Source organism: Hippocampus guttulatus, chromosome 4 (assembly GCF_054856545.1).
Source record: "Hippocampus guttulatus isolate MCC_2025c chromosome 4, RoL_Hgut_1.0, whole genome shotgun sequence".
NCBI lineage: Eukaryota > Metazoa > Chordata > Actinopteri > Syngnathiformes > Syngnathidae > Hippocampus > Hippocampus guttulatus.
In genome coordinates, this window is record NC_141264.1 from 18,605,378 (window position 1) to 18,628,068 (window position 22,691).

Sequence of the window (22,691 nt, forward strand, 5' to 3'; positions counted from 1 at the left end):
CGGATGTGTACAAGAATGAATTCCTTTTTTTGAACATGTGTGAGAGTGACACGAGAACAACTAAACAGACTAAATTAAACTAACATAAAATGAAATTAGACTGTACATATTCGAAAAGAAGTGAGGAAAAACTAAAATGTCTTAACCCCAAAAACTAATTACAGGTACTTGGTGTTTCTATTATGAACTTGAAGTACTATAGTAACATAACAATAATAGGTAAGAAATATTGATACACACACACATCCTTCGTCCAATATACCCTAATACTTACCATTGTAAGTTGTCATTGTTTTATTTAACAAATTAAAATAATTAGATTCAACTGACAAATAATTTCAAATAAATGCGAAATATTCACTAACTATTCATTTTACCAATGTTTTTTGGTGTCAGTGTTTACTCTAAATCAACCAACAAATTATTCAATGGCTAAAATAATGAAAAATGCAAAAATTCGTCGATTTCAAATAACCAATTTTACTGGGGGGGGAAGTTAAATTAATAGAAGAAAGGTCTAATGAACGAGTTTTGGGGTGAGATTCAATTTACTTGAAGAAAAACAATAGGAAAATTATTAATATGTTAGTAATGTTTCTAAAGCAAGGCGAAGCAAATGTAAACGTTACTTTAAAACTACTGTATTTTCGTTCGTCTGCCATTAAACCGGAAGGTTCGTCAGAGTTCAAAGTTTACCCGAGGGGCGGGGGGAAATCTCATTCGTCACGTGACGCTTATAGTTATCGAAGCTTAGCTGTAGCATTTTTATGAAAATGTCAGACTCGGAGGACGCTACAATGTCTCTTCCGTGTGTGGTTGTCACTAGCAGCGACGCCACCTTTAAAGAAGAAGAAATTATTAAACGTAAGTGTGTAAAGAGATTGTTAGCTTTGGGATTTTGTCGAAATGATTTCAAACATGCCAGTGCTAGGGAACAGGAGTTACATTTGGTTACCTGGGCAATAACCCAAATGTTACATGTTTCATACATACTGAGTTAATATAAATAGTGATGCAAATTGGAGCTAGTCGTGCGAACGGCGAGGTAGCTTAGCCAAAGAAATAGACTCGGGTTGGCTGTATAAGTATAATTTATTTATTAGACTGCCATTTGTGTATGTGCCTTTTTTTCTGTCACAGAAATTCTCGGTGTGAAGACGTTGCCAGAGCCGAGCAAACAAGAACAAACAGTAGTGTGGTATCCGTGGACCATCAACAACAAGTATTATACAGCAGATGTCCGGCTCTGTACCGTCTCCAGCACTTTTCTAATGTCGTCAGAGATTGCACAGTCCATGCAGGCTTTCATTGCGTATTTTGATAGTACAAAGGTGTGGAACCCTGTGATTAAAATTTATTAGAAACTAACCAGTTCCATCATTATTGTGTTGAAAGGGATTGTAATGTACATTTTGCAGAAGGATGGTTTGGAAAAGCTCCATCCGTGGATATCAATGGTGGAGGACATTGCTCCAGAGGTGCTGATTCTCGTGTGTGACAGAGTTTGTGAAGACGGTACGTTTTGTCTACATTTTCGCAATGTGAAATTGTGAATACGATGCTGTGTGTCTCGTTCAACTGGATTTATTTTCAAGGTGTTACCAGACACGAAGCACAACAATGGTGTTTGTCGCACAGCTTTGAGCTGGTGGAACTCAATCCCCAGGAGTTGCCTGATGAAGATGGTATGGGAAACTTTGGACATCGATTTTCTACATGCATGATCTAATTTTAATGGCTACATGTTAGAGCTGCTTAAAATTACAATCTAGATCTATTCTTATGCCTACTGTATGTACAGCAGTATCGAAATAAATTAGACTAGTATAGTAAAGTCAATGGAGATAAATCATTGCCCTTTTTTCTCTGAGCTTGACTCCATTAACGCCAAGTTTTGGCCATATTCTGACCTGTGAACATCTCGTCATTTCCAAATGTACACCAATACATGTGAGATTTGAACAAATGCCACAAAAGATTAAGTCTTATGTAACACTATAAATCTATTTTTATAATTTCATAGTGTCCCTAATCTTGTGTCCTGGGTGTATCATTACCTTTTTTTGTCCAGATGACTTTCCAGAATCCACAGGAGTAAAGAGAATTGTCCAGGCACTCAATGCAAACGTGTGGACCAGTGTGGAGATGAAAGATGGTCAGATAAACTTAATTGTCCTGAGGTCTTTTCAGTGGCATTAAACAACACTCTTTCTTTCTGCTACATAATAGGGAACAGTCAGAGCTTTGGCCTAATGAGCAGTTTGGTGGCTGCTCGACACAACCACCCTCGGAGCTGTCAAGATCCACAAGTCGGTAGCACCTTTTTTATACACATTATTCTCATGCTAGTTGGAAATGATTGCTTTGTCATTCTGTTACAGTCTTCTAGTCTACCGGCAGAGGGCACACTTGCTGACGAAGTGACTCATACAGAGACCCGCAGCTCAACGGAGAACACAGTTGTCGGTGAGGAAATGGTTGTTTCTATTACAAATTGCAGGCTGCCGCTGGCTTTGTTTTTTATACTAAACCTATAGTGAGCAGATTACAGCACCCCCCCAATGCAATGGCATTGCTTATAAAATCAACTGGTGACCCTTTCAGATGCAATGACAAATTTGGACATTCAGGAACTTGCAAATCTCACAGCTGGAGATGCAGACGTGGATAATTTTGAACGCCTCTTCACCAAACTAAAAGAGATGAAAGGTAAATGAAACGAAACACATTTAAAACAGAAACAATTTTATCTGTGTAACGTATCCAATGTCTTCCCTTGCCAACTCAGACAAAGCTTCATCATTACCTCACGACCAGAGAAAGCTTCACGCAGAGAAGGTAAACAACTGCCTCAACAACCATTAGAGGAGTCACAGAGTAACCCACGGTCTATTACCAACAAGCATACATCTCAACTATGGCCAAATTCTGCCTTCCAGGTTGCAAAAGCTTTTTGGATGGCCATTGGTGGTGATGATGATGAGATAGATGGCTTATCATCAGGCGAGGAAAGCTAACAGAAGTTGAAGTGTGACATCGGCAACATCTCTCTCTTTGCTACCTTTCCTGGCTGTTGCGCAGGGTCCAGTGCCCCCCTCGAAGGGTTGCTTGCACTTTGCAAGACAAAAGTGCTCGTGGACGTACTGTAATGTAGACACGTTTGGCTCCTTCAACGTGGCATTACTGATTTAGCAGAAAAGAGAGGCAATAAAAGGGTCGGAAGCACTCGTGGGTCTTCCTCAGTGACATTTAAGAAATGATAAAGTCAGAACATTTAATTCATGTGTTTATCCTTGGGGTACTATTGTCACAAATAATTAGAGGTGACATAATGTGCCTTATTTTAAGAATAAATGTTATAAAAACAATGACTATTCTGTCAAGTCACAAAAGATGAACTGTCAAGCAAATAAACTGTCATGTCGTCATAAGGACTTTGTCTTGAGTGGATGTGAATGGCTCTTTTCATTTCTCTGACTCAACACGAGGCTCTGTGGGTAACTGTTCCCTGTCACTAGTAAATAAACAAGCCTGTATTGAGCCACGGTACATATTTTACATTCGAGTGCTTTGGTACAGCTATAGCTGTTGTGAAAGCACGACAAATACTATAAAGCTGTATTGTATTTATGGTCAAATTTTCACCAATTAGTGGTGCAATGATTACCTGAGGTGGCCCCGGTGGTCAAGTGGTTAGCGCGTCGACCTCACAATGCAGAGGTGCAGGGTTCGTTTCGGGCTCCAGCCTCCCTGTGTAGAGTTTGCATGTTGTCCCCGTGCCTGCGTGGGTTTTCGCCGGTTTCCTCCCACATTCCAAAAACATGCATGGCAGGTTAATGGAACACTCTACAGTAAACCAGGCATGTCCAGCTCCGGGCCTGGAGGGCCACTGTCCTGCCTGTTTTCCAGCTCTCCCGGCTGCAGCACACCTGATTCAGATGATCAGCTCCATCAGCCAGCTCTGAAGCAGCATTTGAATGATCCTGATTATTTGATTCGGGTGCGTTGCTCCTGGGAAAGCTGGAAAACTGTGAACACCCCTGCTCGAAACTGTCCCCACGTGTGAGCACGAATGGTTGTTCGTCTGCGATTGGCTGGCAACCAGTTCAGGGTGTCCCCCACCTACTGCCCAAAGACAGCTGGGATAGGCTCCGGCGCGACACTTGTGAGAATAAGCGGCTCAGAAAATGGATGGATGATTACCTAACTAATCTATTCACAAATTAATCGCTTATTTTAATGAGTCATGCCACAGCATTGGTGGATGGGAATGACTATTACTGAATGGATGGACTGAGTAAATTAGTTACAGTCACAATACCAGTTTCTTTATTCAGATTCCTAACTGGGGGGGCAAGTCAATTTAAAGCAATCCACTCCACGTCTAAAAAGTGAAACGTGTCATACTGTATTCTATCACTGTGTGGCAGTGGAAAAATATGTCCCATTTATTTTTACTCTATTTATTAGACATTTTTGAATAACAAAGTAAAAGGCCGCCTAAGAACGTATTTCAGTCAAGTGACTAAACAAAATGCGTGTACATGAGACAGAGGACCACAAGAGCAGACGCAGCTCTGTCATCTACCCAATATACTGCGCGAGTGACCGAACAGATTGGGCGGTGTACTGTCAGAGCGTGAATATTCATTGACATGGCAACTTCAAAGACTGCAGGCAAATTACTTATGCCTTACACTGTAGCGTTGAACATAACATTTTCAAACACACAATAAATGACTCAAACTGAAGCTGTACAGTACACCAATCGATAGTAAAAGTGCTTCATTCACTCACACAGAGAAGGTCGGCCACGGATTAACCTGCCTGTGCCTTACTGTCAGTCAGGTGCAGCCCCGTTTTCATTGATGCATAACTACAAGAAATCACAAGCTATAAATAGTTATGTACAATCATACTGAGGCAATAATAAAAAATATATTCCCAAGCAGGACAAATATGCAAAAATAACTTAGAAAATGTATTTTCCACGGAGCAAAATAGTTTTTCTTACAAGTTTTTTTAAAAAAAATAAACCAAGAAATAATTGGCCTGATCTTGTTTATAATAGATAAAACATCAATTAAGTAATCCTCATTAATATGATGAACTATTATGGGGGGAAAAGTACCTTGTACTTAAGACTTGCATGAATGTTATCACCTTGAACGCAGTCGTTTTAAAAAGAATTGTACTGGAACACATCGACCAGTTGAACAGAATAATTAATTCATAGAATCAATGCTTTAAAATGTATCAAACAGTGTTGTCGCGCCAACTGGCAAAATTGAGATTCAAGTGGGGGAGGGATGCTCTATTCCCGGAACATTTACAAATGAGCTAATTTTGTATTCAGGTTCCTGTTGTACTTCCTGAGAAAAATTAATGAAAATGTAAGAAAAAAGCTGAAAGTAAAATTGCCTCGATCTGCCCTGCCCCTCCGCCAATTTTCATGAAAATGTCCCATCATGCCTTTGTTGACGGAACCGCAGTGGCATCTCTACGAACACAAAACTGCTGCGACGCACGGGTTACTTGATAGCTCAACGACATTAAAGAAAAGGCTGTGTGTGCGTCTGAAAATTAACAGAAAAGCGATAAGTAGAAGACTCAGAACAAAGGACCATCACATGGGTCGACAGTGCAAAGGGAAGTGTAACACGTGTGTGAGGTTAAACATTACGGCAAGGGAAGATGATCCGATGAATACCGTGTCTCTTTTCCTTATCTGCGCCGAGAGAGCGAGAAACCACAGTAGGCTGGTGGCTGCCTCTTAAGACACGCTGGAGCAGTGGATGGTGGGAGAACCCATCTGCGTGAGAACCTTGTCCAGCCACTGCAAAGGACCGTTGAGATGCAGCTCTATCCAGCAAGGGGTGCTGGTCACTGTCTGACGTCTGCACATTAGAAGAAAAGAGCTCATTAAACAATTTACACAGAGATAATATTAGATCAATGCACATAGTAAAAGCCCAGTCGTCTGACATTGGGAATTCCCCCCCCCCCCCCCAAAATTGCGATGACGATTTAATATTTGGTTATTTTTCTCAAAGTCCTCGACGCATGTACTTTTTTTACCAAACACAAGCAACAATTTAATCCGTATTACAATATAAATGCATTATACAGATATGATTTGGTTACTCTTGGAAAGACAGGTAAATGTATCATGAATTATTGAACTCAGCGAGTGTGGCGTAACGAATATAAGGAAATGAGTAAACCATAAAACAGATTACAACAATAATGCTAATGCATCTGTGGCTCTGTGACGTCCAACTTTTCATGAAACAATGATAAATAAACTGGGACTGCACTTTTCGAGCACTGAACTCATCTGGACACTGCATAAATGAATAAAATATACCAAAAAAAAAAAAAGCAAGCTTTACAACGGACCAAAATGAAGGGGAGTGTCCCTCCCCCCGAATTGCAGCCTTAATGATACATTGCAATGTTGATTTGAATACGATTAATTGTTCATCCCTATTCTGAAGTCATTGAGGGTGGCAGAAACACAAGCAGGGCTCTGGCCTTTTGGGAATCCCCCTCATGAGTGTCTCTGATACACACACGTTCACCTCCCACTGAATGCCTGCCACATTCCTTTGCCGTTACTCAACCGGCTCATGCTTGCTCTTACCAGAACCTCTACCCCCCCCCCCCCCAACTTCCTTCCTTAGTGTGCTCATGATCCTGACCAACATCATGGTACCTTTTCTTATTCAGCCAAGAAGGTTGTCATCCAAACCAAAAGTACGAGGCACACTCCACAACAAAGACAGCTACATATCATTTGACTCCACTTTTAAAAGAAGAAATGGGAATGCCAAGTGACGGGCCCGAAAAATTGAGAGAACATGTTCTTCCGACTCTCAAGTTTACCTGTACTCTGCGCCCCAGCCTTTGACAAAACTCATGCGAATGGTGCACATCCGGGTCAGCTGGTAAACCGCCTCAAAGCCCTGGTTGACCGACTGGGCAAGAAGAGCGGCAAACTCTTGGTTGTTGAAGATCTTCAAATTGCAACCTGACAAAGAGAGGCTTTAGATGAGCAGTGCTTCTCAAGGTGGGCGACGGGAAATGATCTCATCTCACTTGATTGGTTGAGAGAAAAAAAACCCCATCAACAACTGCAAATGATGTACTCCTTGTCATCAACAGTATCTACTGCCAGCAACATGGAGTGACAAGCAGAGCAATTAAATGCTCTTCAACTAGATGACTGGATGGTACGATGTGCTTAACGGACATTTGCCATTTATACAACCGAAAAAAACATCTTTGCTTTCAAATCAACTGGCCCAGATTTCAAACTAAGGTAGCCCTCCTGTGTGGTCGCACCTGGAGGGATCTTGCAGACGGTAGCGGGATGCCATCCGTAGCGCTGGTTGCAATTCGGACTCTGGACAAAGATGGCGCTGTCACTGAGACACTCGGCAAACACTTCCCCACCAATGTAGTACAACCTAACGCCACGGCCTGAAAAGGGAATACGGAGAACATTATATTCATCCTACACCAACACAATAACAACAAAATGTCCTGTTTTTATATAATATCTCGTTTACTAATTTTTACATTGTATTTTCTTATTGTCTGTACAGTGTCCTTGGGTGGCATGAAAGGCGCTTTTAAATAAAATGCATTATTATTATTATTATTAAAAATAACTTGGTCGGCTCAATACCTCTCAAAAATGAACATTATCTTTATGAGCCTTGTGGCCAACTTTTAAATCAGATTTCTCATTCCCAAACTCTACTTTTTAAAATATTTTCAGTTGTTTACTCTGATTGTTTTCCGAAATTTGGCTTGATTGTTGGTACGTGTATACAACGGGGATGGACAAGCTAGTCGACTTTACTACTACACAAATGATGGCTGAATTGAGCTGTTGCGGCTTTTAATGAGGCGTGTTTTGCCCTGCTTTACAACATCCCAGATGACAATTACCTATATGTCTCCGTGTCAGCTCGACAGCGGAATTGCGGTTTACGTTGGACAGCAGCCCCAAACAGAAGCGTTCTGAATTGGAGGGGTCAGTGAAGCCGTCGACCGTGAGGGAGGGCTGCGAAGCGTGAAAGGTCTCTCCGACGCGCTGGTTGAGCTCATAGTAGGAGATGGAGCACCAGAAGGCAGACTCGCAATACGTCACAGGCTGTAGGTCTGTGTGACCGAAAAAAACATGTGGTTAGAGAAGACCGAAAGAAGAGAACAAATGTGGTTAACATTTAATTGTGAAGCTGCGCATCACAGATCACGGTTGCCTTTGATTTGTCGCTTCCAGTTCCTTCCCACGACCCCAGCCAGGAAGTCCGAGACATGACGGAGGTTATTTTTATTTATATATATATATATATATTTTTTTTTTTTTTTTAATTTTTTTTTTAAATGCTGACCTCCTTGTGGCTTTACACATAGATTGAATTACCTGGCAACCGGTTACAGACTATTACCATTATTACATTACCTGGGGCTGTCTGTACCGGATCTCCCAACAGACTTGAACACGACACACACAATGACGCCATTCATCCCATCGTTACGCTGTTACCGCCTTAAAGGCAGAGTCCCACAAATGTTTTCCACTGCATTCGACTCGATGTAGTCGACTCAAACACAAAAGCTTACATCACAAAATCTTTTTGTTGTCGCTGGTGAGCCAGCAAAAATAGTCTGACCTCCGCTATTACAATTCAAAATGCTATATTAAAATGGACTCTTTTCAAAGAATTAACATTTCACCCCTGGATGACACCTTGTTTGGATCTTTTGTCAACCGCTATTTCCTCTGTGGTGAGCGTGGGTGTTTCTTTATTCAGCTGTACCAGTCCCAGGTGTTTATTTGAAGCGGGGATCATTTGAGAGTCTTGTTTAAAGAATGACGTTATTTTAAGCAAGACCTCAGGCTTTGTGTGCGACTTCAGAGACGTTTCTTCTCCTTTTAATTGACTCTGAGTTACACACTATTCCGTTGCTATGATGTCACACTATTTACACTTGCCACCATCCCAAGCTATCTAAATGAGTGTGTAGTGTTCCAAGCCGTGCCGATGGGAACCCAACCGTAGCGCTTGGTGGAAACACGGCCAAAGTAAAAGATCATTGCCTTGTAGCAGCGCTTGTTTTTGGGCACCACCTGGCAACTGTATTTTCACGACTATAGGGCGCACTTAATAGTCTTTAATTTTCTCCAAAATGTCGGGGCATAATAATGTGGGGCGCCTAATCTATGCCCACAGTTCCAAAATCTGTGAATGTTGCTGTGTGACTTCGGAAGAAGTGTCTTTATAGTCACCATTCGACTGAGGGCAAAAATGCCTGCAGAAGAAATGAAAACTGAACATTTTCCAGCAGGTCTGTCTTGGTGCTTTCGTTTTATGAAACGGCACCAACTATCCATCCGGGCAAGGACTATCGGGGCACAGCAATTTACGGCGGACTACAAGGAAAAGCTGGCCTCCTTCCACTCCGACTGCCGTAAAAAGATTGCCGACCAACACATCCAACCCAACCGCAGCACCAATACGGACGAGGTGCCGCTCACTTTCAACATCCAGGTGAACCACACTGTCGAAAAGTAGGGGACCAGCACGGTAGCGATACGCACAACGGGGCACGAGAAATCGGCTTTGACTGTTGTGCTTGGTTGCCATAGCAATGGACAGAAACTTCCATGAGGGTGATTTTTTTTAAGAGAAAGACTGTGCCGAAAGAAAAGTTTCCAACTGGAGTGTTCGTGAAGGCAAATCAAAAAGTCTGGATGTACGAGGAGAAAATGAGTTTTTTTTTTAAGATGGCATACATTTTACCATGCCTGCATCCAATAAGGCAGTGCGACTTCTGTATGTAACAAATACAGAAATAGCACCCATAACTGACACTGCAACTCCATGCGCCGTATGGTCGGGAAAATACGGTCATCTTTTAGAGCAGAGGCCCCTAATTGAGGACATATGGTATACACCCCACTGGCAACACATTGGGCACACCTACACACTGATGTCTGAAATGTGGCTATTAAAAGCTACACTGTACCGTATATAGTTCGCCCCATCTAACTAAATGACGTTACAAACATATAAAAGCCATTGTGTCACGCCTCAAAACGTAGCATTATCTTTGGAAAATCGAAATGTAATTCTTCTCTGATATTGGATCTAGTTAGATAGTGATTGCACATGGCACACACACAAATGAAACAGTTGTAAAGATGATGTCTGTGTAGGATTACCAAAATTATTGTTCGTGGGTGACACAGGATTGGGCGACAGGCTGGGTGAACCTGAAATACAGAACAATACACTGGGTCCATATGTAGACAGACTGCCTGATTCAAATTCTGGGTCTGATGGTGTGAACACAGCCGACTCACCTGTGTCCATGCTGTGGTTAAGTTGGTGATCGCTCGTCTCGCCATCCTCACTCAAATACCCCGGCGGGGGGGTTTCTGGAAACAGTTACACACACACACACAAATAAAAAAGTGTCCTTAGATTCCTTGAAAAGTGCTGTACAATTTAAAGTTATTACAGTACCATTGTTATGAATGACTTCCACGAGGCACGTTTTGCATGCGTTTTACCAATGGCGAAACATGTTACGTATTCCCAGGTTTTGATGAGAGTGAGTTGTTTTGTCAAAATCGGGACAGATCATGTAATGTTTCTTTTTTTTTTAGCCGATCTGTAGGTGCTGAAGAACATTGCCTTTTTTTTTTAATTTATATAATGCTAACAGAATTACATGTTTACATTCCTCTGTGGGCAATGAAATGACTTGGTTCTCACCAGGTATGTAGTTACTCTGCGGTTCAATGCCAGCGGGGAAGTTTGTGTTCTCAGGGATGGAGGGACTGTAGTCATCCAGTGGTGGGAACTCCGCAGGGATGTCTGTATGTCGTGGAACTAGAACTGGGGGCAAAACTGGAGGAATATATAGATATTTTCATCAGGGACCACATTGGATTCTTGGGTAGCTATTTTTGCGGCGGCAAGCTCCGCTTACTTGGCGTCTCCACCCTCTGGTAGTGATAGGGGTTCACGCACACTTCATCTTTCTTTGTGTGGAAGGCGTATTCGCACTGGTCGCCGGCCCGCAGCTCGTGGTGCGACTGCAGGTCGGGCCAGCGCCACAGGCGGCAGTAGATCACGTGAGGGAGACCTTTTCTGTGCGAGACCTGGAGTCGACCGTCTAATGATCTGAAACATGCCAACAACAAAACGAGTGTCACGGTCCACCCATTTCATGATTTGGAATTCCAAGCAAAGGGATTTGGCCTAAATTCACCATATCAGCTTCAGTCGCATTTATGGAATTCCCTTATCACACCCTCGGAATTCCTAACCAAGAGTCTCCAATGTTAAAGGGATTGGGCTGCTTCTTAATGCAGAGAGAACCCAAAAGCTTTTGAATAATATCCAATATGAGTTGAATGAGCGCGACGGGTTCCTCTTGCCTCAAGACATGCGGTCAACCATGCTAATACCGCTCATCAGTCATTATCATTTGTGGTTGTGAAATGGAAATTCCACCACAATCTGTTGCTTGATGCTGTTTGACTTCTAAGTTGTTTACCTCTCAGTGACATGCAGTCATCTCCCCATGTGCTGGTCGACAATAGTTTGTTGTTGTTTATTCAACAGCCTTTAAACATGTGCAATCTCAGTTAAGAATGTGATGAACTTTTATGTAAGGTGATATGGCTTCCCTCTCCATTTACCCAGACAAGTCTCTCAATTATCATCAAAGAAGAATGAGATTTATTGACAGTGGTAATTTATTTGTATCATTTTCCAAATTAGAGGTTCCATTCTACTTGATACAAGTTGAACAAGAACAAACAGTCCAGATGACATAAAATAATCCCTTCTACCTAACAACGGTTTAAAAAAACAACAACAATTGCATAAGGCAGATGCGGGCCACTTAAATGTGACATTCGACAGCACCTCTGGCCTCAGTTGAGCCACTTCATGTGCTGACAAGCGATTTCTTCCAGGAAAAGCGAACGTTTGCAAAATGAAACAAATAATTCCCAGTCATGTCTCCAGCAGACAGCTGCTATTCTCTAAATCTGCAGCATCTGACCCACAATCAAAACAGTGGCCCACACCCTCCCACAGCTTAGAGTGCATTCCCACCCAAAAAGGCTATTTTAATGTCGGCTACCACCCACATTCTGAGGGAGGTACAGTATACAACACAAGGCTGGGGTGGGGTGGGGGGGGTACTCAGTTTATAGTCCAGCCCAAGAGCATATATGAAAACCTGTTACAATGACTCAATGTACATGTACTGTACAAACTTACCATAGTGTAAAATATTGAATCAGCCTTTTATTAATATCCACCCCATACCCTCACTACTATGTACTCAATAATAGTACTCACACGTCACTATTGGTGTGGTTCCATCTTTTCCAAATTATACCAAGTCCAGTCTAAACAACTAATGAGTCATACTTTTGTCCACCTCTTGTACAACACTTAACCATTTACAATGTAACCAAGCAAAACTTGAATTCATGTATCACCACACTTTTGAGGTTGTATCCATGTGCATGAAATTGCCTCTGTTGAGCACGCTCGTCGCCGGTGCACACACGCACCTAAACCCAACCACTCAATTTCAATAATTTATCTCGGATGCATGAAGCAATCTAAGAAACAAAAACTGAGAAACAAGTAGGTTACACTTAACCACCTCATATGACCGTGCACATGAAATAACACCGAATCTCAACACGTCTTCCTTCGACAAGGAAGCATGTTTTTTCCAGTCCAAAAAGGCGAGTAAACACAAACGAGTAATCTTTTTTCAGGTTGTGATATGAGCAGTTGCTAACACTAACAAGCTAGCTACCGGACAGGCGCCCAGCTGTCATGAGCGCTAGCTTAGCTTGGCTTAGCTAGCGCTCGATTTCCTTACCTTGGTATAGTTAAACATTTGGTGTTGACATTCTGTGACGTGATGGCCTTTTCCAATTCGTCCAACTGTCCGGTCTTTTTCAACTTCTTCACCAGACTTTTCACAGCCTTTTCGCACCATTTCTCCTCTTGGCCGTTCTGCTCCCCCTTCTTCCAGCCGAGAAGCCTCTTCACTATGGGAGGCGTGAACGGCAAGATGGACATTTTAAATGTCGAGATGTATCAACGCCGATTTGATCTCACTCTCCGATCGAGTGTTACACGAAACACCGCCAACTTCTGTCAGTCCGGTGAGCCAGTCTAAATGGGCTGCGAGACCGGACTTCTCAGGCACACGGACGGCCGGCAGCCGGGAGGCGCTCACGCTCACGCCTCTGTCCGCTCAAGTTGACTGAGTGTCGGTCAGAGTGGAGCAGAACATCCGCCTGTCTGCCCCTCCTCCCGCTCCTTCATCAACCACTCATCCCTCCACCTGCACCGAACCGACAACAAGGGAAACACACGGAAGACTTGTTTTAAATACACGTTAATAAAAACAAACAAACAAACAAACAAACAAACAAGCAAAAAAGAAACATTTTACTGCTGGTAATATAAAATAAATGCATATGTAAAATACATATAAAAACCAAACTTTGTTCGGGTTGACGATGCTGCATTAAGGTTACAACTCGGCAAATAATGATTTGTGTAATTATTGGTTAAGTTATACTCATACATGCTGCTTAGCTAAACTTTTGTGTTTTTTATAATGAACTTTTACTTGTTTGTTTGCATGGGTCGCTCTTGAAAGCAAGATGATACAATTGAAGGAGTTATCCAGAAAGTACAATGGATACATAAATCCACTGCACATCATGCGTAAGCGGGAGAAAGACACATATTTTACATACATTTTACATACAAAAAAAAATCACAAACGAGATACAGGTATATTCCAGAATCAAATTATGATGAAATTGTCTCAGTTTACTCATAGTGATAGGCCTGCTAAGTTGAACAAAAAGCTCCTACTTTGTTGTATAAATGGCCACAGGTCGGTGGCATAGATTGATGAACAAAGATACATTATTTGTAATTGGTAAATAATTTTCAGACAATTAAGTGAAATAGGATACATTCCTGTGGTACACCTGAGGATATTGTTACAGTGGTTGAGAATCACTGCTCAAGGGCAATAATTAGAATGGCAGCAACCAGTTTCCAACATTAAATTTTGTGTCTCGGAGTTCTGACCACCAACGAATACTTTCCTTGAAAATTAACCTTCGTTTTACTTAAAATTAGGAGTTCAGAACCGATACATAACATGTTCACATGCTACATACATGCAGAAATTAAAACATCTGAGCAAATGGGTACTGGTACTCTAATTGATGTCCCGCACCTTGTTGCCATGATGGGGGAGGGGACCTGAGTCGGACAGCTGGTTTGGAGAGATGTTGCGTGTGTCCTTGTGAAGGGATTTTAGGAGGGATGGGGGGGGGGGGGGGGGGGGTTGTGTGAGACAGGAGGGCAGATGGGCCACAGCCGGCCCAGCAAAGGTCTTAAGGAGCAAGTGAGGAATAATTTGGGACAAAAGGCTGGACGGCTATGTAAATAAGTAATAAGTGCACACAATCGTATGTGTAACAAAGGCATTGTGATGGAGCATTCAAGGGCAACGTGGGAAACAAGGAGCATGTAATCAGCTGGGCTGCTGTCACAACAATGCTTCAACAAGATTCTAACAGCAATTAGAGAAAATATAACCTTTGTGTCCTCATATAGGAACATTATTGTGATATAGACTTACACACACACACACGTACTGTACATACAATGCTGGTTTGTTTTTTTCTACCCACTCACTGGGTAGCTGTGTATTTTGAGCATCTTGGGTGGGTTCATTATTTTGACCCAGCAGATTGGGTTAAAGATTGGTTTTAGGTGGGCTGAAGAGTTGAAGCTGGTCGCCATTTTGGATACAGTTGAAGTTGAAATTATTTTAACCAAACATGCTAAGAAAATATTGGTGATGGCTGAATCCTCAACCTAATACGCTGGGTATAAATAACCCAATATTGGCTGGGTCCCTTTTGGACCCAGTGCTGGCTAAGCTATTTCACCCAATTTGGGTTAACCCAGCAGTTTTAAGAGTGAAGTGTTATCTCTTGCTTGCAGCCATCACTTGCTTTCCAGATGGTGGCACCTGCAAATCTGGGACACATTAACCCCTCCACCCCCGCCCCCACCCACTCACCCCCCACATTACTACCCCCTCCAAATCCCTTTTCTCTGGCTTCCAACTGGTGCAGGTGATTTCCACAGCCCTGAGATTTGTTTTCATATCTGAGACAATTGTGTCTCCTTGATCAAGTCCTAATTCTAATGAAACCAATTGCTTCTTGCAACATTTGGATTATATTCCAAAATCTACTGGTCATTTTAAAAACAGATCATCCTTCCACATGGTCATGGTCCCCTGCTAACTATTGGCACCCTGCCATCACCAGATATTGTATCCTCAAATACTATAGCTCACACCGTTAACTGCATAATCTTTATACCATGCCTCAAACATACCTCATGGGTTGATTACTTCTTGGAGGGTCAATTCTGAGCAGGCATCAGCATGTTGAAGACTCCTTTAAATCAGCAAAGGGTAAACACAGTTGAGTGAATAAACAACCCCGGTTGCTATTTGAGTAAATAACCGAGGCCTTTTTTATTTTAACATAGTAATCGCGTCATTTATTTGTTGTACAGCAATTAGCAGCAACCGTTTTGAAACTCAGAGCTACTTCTTTGGTACTGATGAATGCGAAGGGCTACCGATTTAATACACACTTGGATTATAAAAATATCTAGCTCGGATTTCAGTTATTTCTATGCTATTATTAATGAATAAAGAATCTCTTCAAGTGTTTCCATTTTCAAATGTTCACATCAACAACATGCGTAGAAACTCACAATATCTCACCGGGGCTCTACTTCTGTGGTTCGAGGCGGCGCCCTGTGTCGGTGACCTGTGCTGTATACAAACAAGTTGTTGCTGATAACAATCAGTGACTTTTCTACACTTTTGGTGTGTTTTTTTTTAAACAATTGAAAACAAACCACTTCAAATTTGCTCACTGTAGTTTAGTTAGTTTTGCTGCAGTAAAATAAACGGTTTTATTACTCTGACCCCTACCACATACTCAAATGACACTCCTCCACATTTATTTCTTCACACTATAGATGCATACCCGTTTTGCATCATTGACTTCATACAATGAACCGCGGAGTCACACTGAACCAATAACATATTCGAAGGATTCTTCGACGGTACCAAGGTAACACTACCATCTAGTGGCCATTGTTTAACATTAATATTTCTGTTTGATGACAGAGGTTCCAAAAAACAGAAAAATTAGCAGCCAAATGTGTGCTTTTGTGTGTTTGTGTACTTAAATGTGATATTTGACAACATGCACATAACGCACTCTCACATTTCTGTCATTCTGCATCGTTTGGCTTCATTCACATCACATTTGCATTGTCTCCTATTTTGACACCGAAGTCACACTAAACGCTCTACAATTTCACAATTTCACTTTGTGTTTTATAATTCAGTGCAGCAAAAGAATGTCACGTTTTTTTCTCTCTCTTTTTATTTTTGCCTTTGCTTAACATTCATTTTGGTTCGATCAATAAATCAAAGCTTCAGATTTATAGTCTCTTCCATAAGCTCAATTTACATGTTTATTGCGTACAATGGTCCATAACAGAATTAACTTGAATCAGAGGATTTGCAAAATATCTGCTCATCTTACATATGGATGGGATGCAGCACTTGGCCATGACTCATTAACTCCTCCCCCGGGCTAAATGGCCTCATGTTTGGTCTGCACGTTCAGAAAAACCCCCGCCTCTGTTCACCAAAATGGCATGTTCACAATATTTATCAAGTGCCTTCATCCCTATGTCTGTCCCTACTTTCCCCCAAATTAATTTTGAGCTCTTTAACACCCTTTACCGAAACTCATACAGAAAGTTGTCATCCGAAATCTGCTTCACGCAATCAATCACTCAGTCCACCTCCAAAAACTAATGATTGTGAAATTAGTTTCCGAGCAATCAGAAAGCTCCCCCGCTAAGAGCCGCTGTATCCATATGCATGAAATTGCCTATGTTAATACGTGCTATGAATGGTGGGTAATGCAGTGAATAATTCTGACTGCGCGTTGTAATGCCGGCTTCTATTAGATTGTGATAGCCGCAGCCCTTTGGCGATATGCTTGTGAATAGCCATGTATGGGTAATTAGGCATTGCTCTTGAACATTAAAACTTGCTTATTTCGGAGTGCTTCAGGCAGTTGAAGCGCTTATTGGCCTCTTTTTTTATGCTGTTCCCTGACAATGGCTTCTCATTAGGATGAGTATGGTTGCAACTGTAAACGTTTAGGTTTCTCGTACTTTTAGATTTGTGTGAATGAAACGTTTTATTCCTTCTATAAAGAACGACGAAATGCGTCAGAGTAACGGATCAACCATGGAGTCACGATGGCCAAGTAATGCTGTGCAAGGATATTGTAAAAAAAAAAAAAAAAGGGAAATTGTGTTTGCGTAACTGTGCTGAACAACTTACAATCACCCCTTTACTCGGATTTTGCTGCTTCCTCAAGTAGGAAGCCTTGGTTAAAACAAGGCTTAGTTGTTCATTTAGACCAGTGGTTCTTTTTTTTTTGTAACTAGCATCTTTATTATTTCAACCACACATAGGACCATACAAATCTGAACATATGAATACAGAGGACGTCGTACATTTCCGCCCGTGTTTAGTTTCCACAACAACGTCCATACATGGCTGTGACGGCCCTTTAACATAGGAAACAACAAATGACGTACAAACATATTTGGGGAAAAAAAGAAAGAAAAAACAAATAAATAAATAAATAAACAACACACCTACAAATAAAAATAGCAGAATATTGTGAACAACAGTGACAGGTGTCCCTTTTATTGGATTTATATCCGTAATCTATAGTGACCTCTCCCGACTTGTGGTGTCATTCCCTCCTTCATTTGTTTTTGTACTCCTCCCATTTTTCTCATCTCGTTTTAAACTTCCCTACTTGGACCCTTAATATGTATGTGAATCTTTCCAACTCAAATATTTCTCCCACTATTTCCAGCCATAGGTTCTTTGTTGGCGGGTCAGTTTTAAACCATCTTCTTGTTATGGCTTTCTTGCTGGCACCCAGCAACACTTTTACCAAGTACTCATCAGTACATTTCCTTGATTTATATCGCCCAGATACATCACTAAGCCGGTCTTTGGTATTTCATATCCGAGTATCTTCTTCAGTTCTCTCCAAACCCCTTCCCAATAACCTTTCAGCCTTCGACATTTCCAAAATATGTGTGCATGATCTACAGATCTGTCCTGTCCACATAACCGCCAGCACTCACTCTGCCCTTGTTTGTATTTCCCGGTCATCTCTGGGGTTATAAAAAATCTCATGATATTTTTCCAACCAAACTCCCGCCAACGTCTCGAAGCGGTTGTTGATTGTTGTATCCTGCACATATTTAACCATTCTTCTTCCGTTATCTCGGTTTGGAGTTCTTTTTCCCATTTCTCTTTTACATACAGAGTCAAATTCCCCTTGTTCAACAGGAGCCCTTTGTAGAGGGATGAAATCACGTTACTCTTGCCCCCGTTATATGCATCCATCATTATCTGTATTACATCATGTCTTTCAGTTGTCGTACCCATTTTTATTTCTTTTGTATAGTAGTCTCTAACTTGTAGATCCCTGAAGAGGTCGCTCCTTTCTAGATCAAACATTTCTTTCATTTTTTGGAAGGTTGGCATCTCCCCCTTCTCTATCATCGTACTCATCGCTGTGATACCTTTTCTTTCCCATCTTTTGAAACCATAGTCTTTCCCTGGTTGAAAGTCCTCATCATGTGATAGCCACCTTAGGATTTTCACCTCCTTTTCTAATTTATTTTCTTTTACTATAGTGAACCACGTCTTTAAAGTGAATTTTGTTATTTGATCTACCAAGCCCTCCTTTACCCGAAATAATCTTCTGACCCCAACAGTGTTTGAGTCAGGTATCCCTCAGCCCTCACTTCAATTTCTTTCCATTTTGCTCTATACTCTCCGTTACACCAACATGCTACTGCTCTGAGTTGTGCTGCATGGTAGTAATCCTTAAAATTCGGTACCGCCAATCCTCCCTTCTCCTTGGGCAACTGTAGTGTCGTCAGCCTAATCCTCGGCCGCTTACCCCCCCCCCCCAGATAAATCTTGGTCAGTTTATCCCATTCTATAAATTGTTTCTGTGGTATGGGTATAGGTAGCGACTGATAGAGGTATAGCAATCTCGGCAGAATGTTCATTTTGACCATTTCTATTCTAGAGCTTAAGTCTAGGACATGTGTTGACCATCTCCCAAGGTCTGCCTTGATTAATCTTTGTGTAGTTCGTTTCAAACAGTTTGTCCATGCTTTTCGTGACATACACACCTAGGTATTTTACCGTCTCACTGTCCCATTTTACTTTGTATTTTCCCTTCATCAACTTTGATGGTGTGCAGTTAAGTGCTAGGATCTGCATTTTTGTTACATTAAGTCTATATCCTGAGTAACGTTCATATTCTTCCAGTTGTTCCATCAGTTTCGGGAAGCTCTCTTCCGGTTGCGTTACGTATGCTATCAGATCATCGGCAAACAGGCTCAATTTGTGTTCTGAGCCTCTCAGCTCCACGCCTTTGATGTTGTGATTCTGTCTGATTGCCTGGGCTAGGGGTTCGATGAAGATATTGAATAGTGTTGGTGAGAGGCAACATCCTCGTCTGGTCGACCTTTCAAGTGTTATTCGGTCCGTCAAGCTGCCATTCACTTTCACTCTTGCAGTCGGTCGGCCCATTATACAGTGTCTGTACAACTCTAATCGAATCCCTATTGAAGCCGAATTTTTCCATGACTTTATATAGATAGACCCACCGCACACTATCGAATGCCTTTTCTGCATCCATGCTCACCAACACTGCACTCATTCCTGTCTTCCGAATCGCCTCCACTATGTGTAAAGTTTTTCTTATATTATCCTGGGCCTGTCTACCTTTGACAAAACCCGTCTGGTCTCTATCTATAATTTCAGGCATGAAAGTCTCGAATCTTTTGGATATGATTGAGGTATAGATCTTATAATCGACGTTAAGTATGGATATTGGTCTGTAGCTACTACATAACTCTTTATTTTTGCCCTCTTTGGGGATTATAGAGACTATTGCCTCTTTCCATGACGGTGGAATCTTGCCCTCCTCCATGGTATATCGTAGTGAAGATAGCAAAAGGGGACGTAGTTCCTGCCTAAATATCTTGTAAAACTCTGAGGGGAAGCCATCACTACCCGCAGCTTTACAGTTCTTCGTTCCGCTGATTGCAATCTCCAATTCTTCTGCAGTAATTTCAGAGTTCAGGGATTCATTATCTTCTTCCCCTATTGATGGTAATTCCAGGCCCTCCAAAAATGTTGTGATACTCTCTTCGTCTGCTGCATCTGGTTGTGTATATAAAGTCTTATAATACTGCTGAAATGCTTCCTCTATTTCCTTTGGTTCTTTTAATAATTCATTCGTTCTGGGGCACCTAATCTTATGAATTGTGTTTAACACTTGTTGTACCCTAGACCAGTGGTTCTTAACCTTGTTAGAGTCACCGAACCCAACCAGTTCAGATGCACATTCACCTAACCAGCGGTCGGCAACACGTGGCTCCAGAGCCGCATGTGGCTCTTTAGCGACATCTAGTGGCTCCCTGGAGCTTTATAAAAAATGTTTGAAAATAGAAAAAGATTTTGTTAGTAGGCTAATATAGCTCAAATAGATATAGATACATGTTGCAGCTCTGAAAAAGGAGAGCTGTGGTGTTGGTTTTTTAAAACATACACTTTATTTATGCTTTTAACAGTCTCGACAAACACAGACACGTCTGTGTCGGACTCGTCCGCCTTCTCTCTTCTCGTTCAACTCGAGAGGCGTTCAAAGACAGTCTCCGAAAAACGGAAATTCATGATCACTTCACTGACACTAAGAAAACCGAAAATAATACACCAAAACAAAAAATCAAGCGAGGAAATCACAAAATAAATTATATGGGGGCGTTTGTGAACACACAACAAAAGAATGAATAACAAACAATTCTGAGACAGTCCAGTCTCCTACATACATACAGCATGTGTTTCCTTCATTGTAAGTTTTATAGAAGGCTTTTATTTTTTTGCGGCTCCAGACATATTTGTTTTTTTTTGTCCTATATGGCTCTTTCAACATTTTGGGTTGCCGACCCAGGGGTTGGCAACCCAAAATGCCAAAAAATGTCGCCAATGCCCTGTCGAAAAGGCATGTAAAATAATATTAAACTAATTGCCATCATTAATTAAAACAATTTCATATATTTCTGAGAAGTGAGCACCCTAATTTTTAAAAAAATCGAATAAGGTGTGCAATATCTTGAGTTAGCTCACCATTTATTTCAGTGCAGGTTTTCTAAATTTTATGATGTAGTTGAATCCATAATACACTTAAGTTTTATCACCCAACTGTCCCTTGTTAAGGCTTGCATCTCATCATCTTAAGGATGCAAAGGAAATGGATTTTAATGAGGCTTAGCAGAGGATTTAATGCGGCTCCGGGAAAGGAGAAGAAAGCAATCAAGCCTGTTGCATCGTGTATCTATTATGCATTGGCAACACAGTGTGTGGTCAATGCTTTGCATGATCGGCACAATTTAGGGCCAGGAAGAGACACTGTAAAGATTTCAAAATAGTAGTATTTGTAGCCCTCCTAGCCTTTGACAAATTTTCCTTGTCAAAATTAATATACATCTCCTGTAAGCTTTTTGTAATAAGCAAACAAGAATAGTGGGGACACTCAAATTGGAAAAAAAACAAACTTGCAGCCGGATGACTTTGCTTCATTAAAATACACAACGTAGCTGTGATGCATGCACTCTTTCAAATCCATATGCGAACCATTTGCTCCCCCTTCCCCTCTTAAAACCTCTGGCTCATTAGTGCTGCCTTTATGACATGCGGCTTTACCTAAATGCTGTGGATTTTTCCACTCTGCTCCCTGGCCCACTCTCAGGCTTGACCGCGAGGTTGGAGGGACGTTTTCTTGTCTTGGCAACATTCCTCCTCTAACAACTCACTTTCAAAACAAAACAAACAAAAAGTATTTACACATATCATACATAGATTTAATATAGTTTAGTTTAATAATATTGTGAAGTATAGTAGTATTGTCAAGTACAATAGTAAAATGAAGTACAACAAAGTACATTCATTCATCCACCTGGTTTCTTCTGCTTATCCGGCGACAGCCAAGTACAATGAAGTAAGTAGAAAATGTATCTATATACTGTAGTTGGCTTTGGCATTAAGTTCTCACATGACAGTAAACGGAGAGTCCACTGGATGGCAGTGTAACATTTGTTTGAATACTTTCCATAGCTGGCAATGAAGGAAATATTTTATAAAACATCCGAGGTTTTTTTTTTTGCAACGCAAAGGATTAGCATGAAGCAAACAACACGCGCTTTTACGAGACTGTCACTTGGGTTATAACCCCCCCCCCCCCCCCCCCCCCGTTTATCCATCCAGTAAAAGGCCAGCGTGTTTGTGCTTTGAACTGGCTCACAGGTTTTTTTTCTCTCAACTTTTCTCTTTAGGAGAAATGAGGCTGAGCCGACTGACGCAGGACTTCCCATCAGCCACCC

The 22,691-nt window shown here is 41.5% G+C and overlaps 2 protein-coding genes across 3 annotated transcripts; one reads left to right on the top strand and one right to left on the bottom strand.

Annotated features, from left to right (window-relative positions):
- The first annotated feature begins 710 nt into the window (after positions 1-710).
- On the top strand, positions 711-3,431 carry aagab (alpha and gamma adaptin binding protein). 2 transcript variants are annotated; one of them, XM_086109013.1, is made up of 10 exons: positions 711-864; positions 1,141-1,331; positions 1,419-1,515; positions 1,596-1,685; positions 2,072-2,155; positions 2,230-2,309; positions 2,382-2,466; positions 2,605-2,709; positions 2,789-2,838; positions 2,940-3,431. In XM_086109013.1, the coding sequence occupies exons 1-10, from the start codon at positions 768-770 to the stop codon at positions 3,015-3,017; spliced, it is 957 nt and encodes a 318-aa protein (XP_085965139.1). In that variant the 5' UTR covers positions 711-767; the 3' UTR covers positions 3,018-3,431. The 2 variants fall into 2 exon arrangements, with proteins under 2 accessions (XP_085965139.1, XP_085965138.1); XM_086109012.1 differs by having other exon boundaries at positions 2,230-2,466.
- A 1,016-nt stretch (positions 3,432-4,447) lies between these two features.
- smad3b (SMAD family member 3b) lies at positions 4,448-13,344 on the bottom strand. The gene is made up of 9 exons (XM_086109011.1): positions 12,934-13,344; positions 11,011-11,204; positions 10,794-10,928; positions 10,379-10,453; positions 10,238-10,288; positions 7,957-8,169; positions 7,345-7,482; positions 6,886-7,030; positions 4,448-5,897 (listed from the first exon to the last, which is right to left on the bottom strand). The coding sequence occupies exons 1-9, from the start codon at positions 13,134-13,136 to the stop codon at positions 5,774-5,776; spliced, it is 1,278 nt and encodes a 425-aa protein (XP_085965137.1). The 5' UTR covers positions 13,137-13,344; the 3' UTR covers positions 4,448-5,773.
- Between the last annotated feature and the right edge of the window lie 9,347 nt (positions 13,345-22,691).